Raw genomic sequence first — 7500 nt, 5'->3', positions numbered from 1 at the left:
ACCCCGTCTGGGTTTGAGAGCCGAAGCCGTCTCACGCTGGTGCTGGAGCTGCTGTGTGAATCGTGAGAGCAGACACTGGAACGGAGAAAAACGACTTGAGACACGTTTTTAAAAGCTGAACTTCTGTTGGGTTGAGTTTCGTCTTTAGTAGTTTATTTTTTTCTCAGTTGTTTTCTTTGTGTTCCTTTTTCTTTCTTTCAGATTTGTATTTTATTGTTTTTTTTTGTTCTATTCGTTTTTTTTTTGTTTTTTTTACATTTCAAAAAACAAAATTGTTCTCTATTTGTTTTCTTTTTTTCTTTAATTGTATTTTTCGTTGCTCTTTTTTTTACATTCTTTTTTTCTCATTTTTATTTCATTTTATTTTTTGATTTATTTTGTTTTTTCTCTTTGTGTTCGGTTTTCTTTATTTTATTTTTTCTGTTTTATTTAATTGGTTTTGTTTGATTTGTTTAAATCTTTTTCTTTTTTTCTTTTTTGTAGTTGATTTTGTTTTAATGCACATAATGCTACCAAAAGTTTTTCCTTTGATTTAGTTTTTAATATATTTTCTTTGTTTTCGTTCTTTTTCTTTTTTACCTTTTTGTTTAATTTTCTCTTTTTTTTATATTTATTTGTCTTTTTGTTTAACTTTTTTCATGCACGAGACACAAGTGTCCATCTAGCTCATGATTATTCAGAAAAACAATGGAGAAGCAGCTCAATGGAAGCGAAAAACGCAGTAGAAAAAGAAATACTGTTGACATTTTGACAGTCTCTTTCTCAGTGCTGATTATAGGTGGTTTTATAGAGTCCAGTTAAAAAGGCTGTTTGTAATAAAAGACATGATATTAGAGCATAAAGTCAGTCAGCGTCTCAAACATCTCTGGCGCTTTCACTAGAATGGAAAACTCTGGTCTGTTGACGGATCCAGCTCGTAAAAGAACATCAGTGTCTTGTCTGCAGCCTCCACTCATTTACCTCTCTCTCTCTCTCTCTTTGTGTTGTGCTCTCCATCACGAGCGGTTGAGTGTGAAGCAGATCGTGACCCGCGCCGCAGTAACACCATATTTGGGTGTGAAAGCAGCGTTCTGATCTGGATCCTCTTCCTCTTCCTCCTCGTCCCATCGGCTCTGGCTCAGACACACGGGATGTTTTCTCGCTCTGCTGTTTAAAGTTGCTGCTACTGATGTGTAGGAGGAACATCTCCCTGCCCATAATTCTACTTCCTGTAAACATGTCAGGCGCTCTGAGCAGCCAAATACATCACGACACGCGTCTGTTTGCTCTGCTCTTCTGTTGCAGTGGATGAGACGCCACGCTGGTGATTGAGTTTCAGCTCTTCTCCCCAAACGCTGAATCCATCATGTTTTATGAGCTTTAGCTCTCAAGGTCATCGCTTCAGCTGCGTTTCGCCGATTTGGTGTCATTTCTGATCTGACTTTGAATATGAAAAATATATAGTCTATATAAATGCTTCACATAATACTGTACATGTGCAGAAACAAGTCAAGCAGCTGGCTGGGGAACAGTGTAAGATATTATTTAATGCCATTTTTAATTCTTGTCATATTAAGAATTTTTCCTTGACGATTATTTGCAAGTGATTTTGTATCGTGTCTGATCATGGATTTAGCAGAAAGAGATGATGTGGGTTTTCAGTGCTATATTACAATTCTGGTTTAATGTTGCAATAATTTAATGCAATATTTACTTTATTCTCATCAGATTGATTATTTCTTATGATTATTATTTCTTTTTTATTGAAAAAATATATTTTTGAAATCATTATTTTTATACTTTACAAATTATTTGTTAAAATTTTCAATAATACTATTTTATTCAAGTTTAAGTTTTTTAAATAAGTATTTTTTTTAATATTTTTAAAAATATTTTCAGATTGTGAAATTTAAAAAAAAACATTTTAAACATTTATATATACATTTTATTAAATTATATGCTAAAATTTATTTTAAAATAACTTAATATAAATAATATTTTTGATCATTTTAAAATGCAGTTAGTTCAGTTCAATTCGGTTTTATTTGTAAAGTGCTTTTTATTATACAAATCATTGCAAAGCAACTTTACAGAAAATTAAGTTTCTACAATATTTAGTAATAGCTTATCAGTTGTGACTCTCAGTTTATGTGCAAATGGCAGAAATATTTACGTAAAAATCATTTAAAGACCTTCAAACAGAGCTGGATAAATGCATTGACTCCAGAATCACACAGGAGCGTCTGGGGATTCATCTCAACTCTAAACATGGCCAATTATGGTGTGTGTGTTTCATTCACTGGTGTAAGGTCACAGAGATGAAACTCCTGGCGTTCGTCCACACTCATGACCCGCACATCGTCACAGAGCGTGGCAGATCTTAATAACTTCCGAGCGCTCCGATTAAGCAGTGTAGAGATCTGTCAGGACTAGTTAAAGTTCACGAGGAAGAGCTGTCTCCCATCCGGTTAGATGGACCGCTGAAAAACATAATGTTAATGTTTATAATATCTTTATCTTCATGCCTTATAGTTGCATTAATCGGATCAGAGCCGGATGATAATGGTTATATTTTGCAGCATTACAGTCAATCAACCAGTTGAGATTTGCTGTATAGTATGTGTTGCTTTACGCGTTTGTGCTGTATGTGTTGTATGTATGAGCTACTCGGTCAAACCACTGACGCTGTGTGTGTGTGTGTCATTGAACCTGGGGGATTGTGGGTAGCTGGTACAGTTTGTGACCGTGACTGGGATTAGAGCAGTTTTGGGTTTGTGTATCTGAGTTGCCACAGCAAAATTTCAAGTTATTATTTTTTTCTTTGAAGTAATATTTTTTATGGTGTTCATAATAGTTTTTATGATGTTATGTATATTGTCTGACTGATGTGTGGATCTGTTCCTCTTTTCTCTTCATGTTGTGTCTCTCAGGCTGAAGGCGGCGGAGGAGTGTTTTCGGCAGGTCAAAGAAAAAGCCACTTACAGCGTCAAACCCAAACACGCGTCTGGAATTGTAAGTCCGTTTATCCACCGTGCACATGGTTTCAGTGCAGCTTTACAGAAATATCATACAGCAGATCATACGAGTGCAATGTCAAATAATTGGTGTAACTATGGAAGCCTGTTTCTGCCACTGAATAAAAAATAGTGACTTTTTATCAATTTAACAGAATTTAACAATTCTGATTACTTTCTCGCAGTTATAAGCTTATATATAACAATTGACTTTATAATGCATCTGCGAGTTTATATCATGCAGTTGTGCATTTAAACTTGCAATTCACCTTTATTTGTGTAGCACTTTATACAATACTGGTTGTCAAAGCAGCTTTAAAGTGTTAAACAGAAAAAGTTTAGCCTTAATGCAAAACGATAGCAGAAAAGCAACGTTCCCAGTATTGAGCCTTGAGGGACTCCATACTGTACTTGTGACAGGTGAAATTGAGATCTGAATGAGTTGAAAGCAGAGTGAGATTCTGCTGGACAGTTCAGCATGTGACTTAATGAGCATCTTTATTTCTTCTCAGAAAGCAAAGCTGGGCATGAAGATCTGAGGCGGATGTGGACTGACGGACGGATGCTCTCGTGCCGTTTCATCTGTAAATCGCTCTCGCAGCAGCTTCAGTGTTATCTGCCATCTGCCGTACCACACAGGAAGTGATCCGCCGTCTAAATGTGATGTCACATTCTGTGTTCAGATGGATGAACATATCAGACGTTTGCTCCACCGTACATACTGGAGGACTGAAGCAATATCATCAAAAAAGGTCATTTTATTTTTAACAGATCTGAAAAGGATAGAGAATCAGGATTTCCGATGCATCTTCATTGTAAGCATCGGAATCATATGACGCTTTTAAACCAACACTAGTTAATGCAGTTTAGTCCTGTAGTCTTCAGCTGAGTGAACATGTTCAAAGCACACTCCAGTCCTACAGGACCTGAAAGAGACACTCCAGTATGTACAGTATGAATCAGATCAGACAGCGGCGAACGATCAGGAATCTACTCAGTGTTTTTGTGAAATTATGCAAGATTGTTTTCTGGTTTTGCTGCATCCACACATTCACTCACTCACTTGATGTATTTAAGAGGATGTTTTTTAAATTAATATAAATAATATTAACATCTTTATGTAACATTAGTTTGTTTTTAGCATGTGCGTGTCGGAGGTGTGGATGGACGTCTGCGCTCCATGTGCAATAACTGTTTGTATCTGAACGTTTTGAGAAGAGTGTAATTTATGTAAAATAAAGGGATTAATAAATTCAGACATTTTAATTTATTTCACACGATTGGAGATTTACTTACAAATTTCCCAAGGGAATCTTATTTTATCTTGTGGATCTTTTCAGGATTGAGTTATGCGTCTCAAACAAGCATTTTGGTTCATTTTGTTGGTTATTATTCAGACACTATTAAGAGTTCAGGACTCTTAGCTCAGTTTTTTTACCATGTTAAAGGGACATTCACACCAAAAACTTCAAATAATAGGATTAACAAAAAGGCAAACAGATATTGCATTGTCATGGTCTGTTCTTCTGATTTAATGAATATATCCCATAAATAATTCACTGGAATCCATAAGAATCTCCCCAAATCCTCATCCACGTCTCATTCCCGGTTTGTTTTTGATCTTTGTGGATATTTTCTCCCTTTTTCCACTTCTGCTCCCAGTCTTTACTGAAGGTTTCAAAGCAGGGAAATAGTTTGTCAAAATGAGGGACAACTTGCATTTCAGAGAAAAAGTCTGAATTGTGAGATATAAACTGAGAATTCTTTTACTTGCAATTCTGAACTTACATCTTAAAAGTAACTTTTTTTTTACATCTTACAATTGTCTGCAATTAAATAAAGGTAATTGCTTTTTTTTTTTTTTACTGAAAATTCTGAAAATTTTCTCACAAGTGCGTGTTTATATTTTGCAATTATGCGCTTTTTCAATTCTGTGTGGTATAATCTCAAAATTGAGATGTAAATTCACAATTCTGTGAAACGTCAGAACTACAAGATATAAATTATAGAGAATGAATGACTTTTCTCTTATTTATGAGTTAACATCGCTTAATTCTGACAAATAAAACATTTTGGATTTAATACTGAGTTCATATCTTGCATTTCTGACTTTATATCTTGCAATTCTAAACTGAGATATAAACCTAGAATTTCAAGTGGAAACATCTGAATTGTGAGATTCAAAAGTCCATATAATATAGTGTGATGTGACTCCACTATTCTCTTATTGTTACAGCGATTAATTTAAACATTGTTATAGTTACATTATTTTGTGTGAATGGGCCTTTATAGCCAGTACACCAATTTTCCCTTAAAAAAATCTGCAGATTTGCATTGGATCTCCATTGGAGGTTCTCGAACATAATAATAGGAGTCTTCCAGGGTTTTTAAATGGTGCAAATCAAACTCTACTGCAAGATAACCGTACTAACCAATGGAGAAACCCAACTGGATTAAACCACATGAAGGCTAGTTTTCCCATGTCAGCTCTGGACTGAACTCCTCAAGAACAGAAGACGAGAATAGAACTCAATAGTTTTAATATAGACTTCACTTGTTTCTCTACATATATATTCTTTTGCTGTACCATATTTCCATAGAATCTCTATAATCAGTCTAGTTATGCATGTTTGGTGTTAACTATCATAGATCATCACACAGGTGGCAGCATCTCTTTCATAGAGTTCAGTGTGGAGTCTTCTCTCGCACATCAGTCGGTCTCCACACACTCTCTAGTCACTGTTTGAGACTACTGGTGATTGATAGTGTCCATTGGTGACCACTAGTGATCAGTGGTGACAGCTGGATACTAGTGCTGACTGATATTGACCGGTGTCCAGCAGGACAGTCTTAAGATGGCATGCTGAAGCCTTGCAGTCTTTCAGCTCAGATTAGCAGCAGGTGTTTCCAGTGAAACGTGGTCACTGTTTCCCAGACTCGGACACGCTGACAGACATGCAGCGGCACTGTTTGACGCGCTGGATCTTGCGGTAGCGGACGTTCGGCTGCAGGTCGGGGCAGTCGAGCTCCACGGTGAGGCTGGTGAAACGCTGCGGCCTGCAGAAGGCACAGGACTGGAAGGACTCCTGCTCTTTCCTGATGTGCCGTGGGATGTAGAAGGAGTTGCACTGGCCGTAGCAGAAGCGGTTGATGACGGTGCGGCTCTTGCATCCCTCTTGACTGACCGTCTGCCGCAGCGGCTGCGTCTTGCACCAGTCGCTCTTCAGGTACTTGCGCTCTGTCACCACCAGAGCTTCCTGGCTGGAGGCCAGCACTTCCTGTTTGCGTGCACGCCGGTCGGAGGTGTTGGAGACGGCTTTGTGGGGTGATGGGATGGATCCCTGCGGACGGGTCTTACGGCCGGCGGAGGCGAGACACAGCAGGCCGGTGAGCAGCAGCCACAGCGCCACCTTACAGCTCATCCTGGAACAGACAGACAGAGAGAGTTAAAACATCAGATCCACATCCTGTCTGACAGGAAGTCATGAAATGAGGGTGAGATGAGCAGCTGACCTCCTGACCCCTGTTCATTACACACACCTGTGAGTATGAGATCATGCCATCAGTAATATTTCTGCTCTCTTTTGTTGCTTAATACAGGAAAATCTTTATTCTAAGTCTATTAATTTTTACTAGTTGTGTTCCAAATGACAAATATGAACTGTGATTTAATCATGTTGAGGAATAGGGTTAGTGTTAACTAGACTAGGGTTATGGTTTAGGGTTGGACTTTCAAGTGTTGTTACACCTCAAACACTATGATGTATATATATATTCATTCAAACCTACAGCTTCTTTTATCTCTAGAGAAGTATTTATTTACAGACCGATCTCAAATCTACCTTTTCTGTCAAAAATAATAGAAAAGGCAGTATCCTCTCAGCTATGTTCCTTCTCGGAGAGAAATGGTATCTGTGAGGATTTCCAGTCAGGATTTAAACCGTATCATAGTAGTGAGACTGCTCCCATCAGTTACAAATGACTTGCTCTCATCATCTGATCGTAGTTGTATCTTTTTATTAGCACTTTTGAATCTTAGTGCTGCGTTTGACACTATCTACCACACCATTCTTTTGAATACATTAAAAAATTATGTTGGAAACATTGGAATTGCATGGTCATGGTTGAAATCTTATTAGTTTGACCATTATTCATTCCTAGCAGCGAATGAAGAGGTATTGATCACAAGTGTAGTATGCAGTGCCACAAGGCTCTGTATTAGGACCGTTACTTTTCACGCTTTACATGTTAGCCTTGGGAGATTTCATCAAGAAACATGGTGTTTTTGCTTTCACTGTTTTGCCAATGATACTTAGCTCTATTTTTTCATGGCCTGATGAAACGTACCAATTCGCAAAACTAACGGAATGCATAGCTGATATAACAAACTGGATGCTAAATTCGAAAAGAAAACAGTTGTGTTGAATATCAGCTCAAAAACCTCTGCTAGTAATAACCTAATACTGTCTAACATTTGATAGCTGCCCTGTTAATTCCTCATCATCAG

General features: G+C 37.5%; 2 protein-coding genes across 5 annotated transcripts in view; one reads left to right on the top strand and one right to left on the bottom strand.

The window, feature by feature from the left end:
- Nucleotides 1-4263, top strand: part of fmn2b (formin 2b) — a 42258-nt gene extending 37995 nt beyond the window's left edge. For all 4 annotated transcript variants that reach the window (XM_059531496.1, XM_059531497.1, XM_059531495.1 and 1 more), the window contains 2 exons: nucleotides 2910-2991; nucleotides 3506-4263. In XM_059531496.1, coding sequence (XP_059387479.1) covers nucleotides 2910-2991; nucleotides 3506-3532 — 109 coding nt within the window. In that variant the 3' untranslated portion in view covers nucleotides 3533-4263. The remainder of the gene's footprint in view (nucleotides 1-2909; nucleotides 2992-3505) is intronic.
- Nucleotides 4264-5263: 1000 nt separating this feature from the next.
- The window catches only part of LOC132121139 (gremlin-2-like), a 9328-nt gene continuing 7091 nt past the window's right edge, over nucleotides 5264-7500 (bottom strand). The window contains exon 2 of the mRNA XM_059530314.1: nucleotides 5264-6416. Coding sequence (XP_059386297.1) covers nucleotides 5915-6415 — 501 coding nt within the window. The 5' untranslated portion in view covers nucleotide 6416 and the 3' untranslated portion in view covers nucleotides 5264-5914. The remainder of the gene's footprint in view (nucleotides 6417-7500) is intronic.

This window comes from Carassius carassius, chromosome 39 (assembly GCF_963082965.1).
Source record: "Carassius carassius chromosome 39, fCarCar2.1, whole genome shotgun sequence".
NCBI classification, from domain to species: domain Eukaryota; kingdom Metazoa; phylum Chordata; class Actinopteri; order Cypriniformes; family Cyprinidae; genus Carassius; species Carassius carassius.
This window is presented reverse-complemented; position numbering and strand designations above follow the sequence as displayed.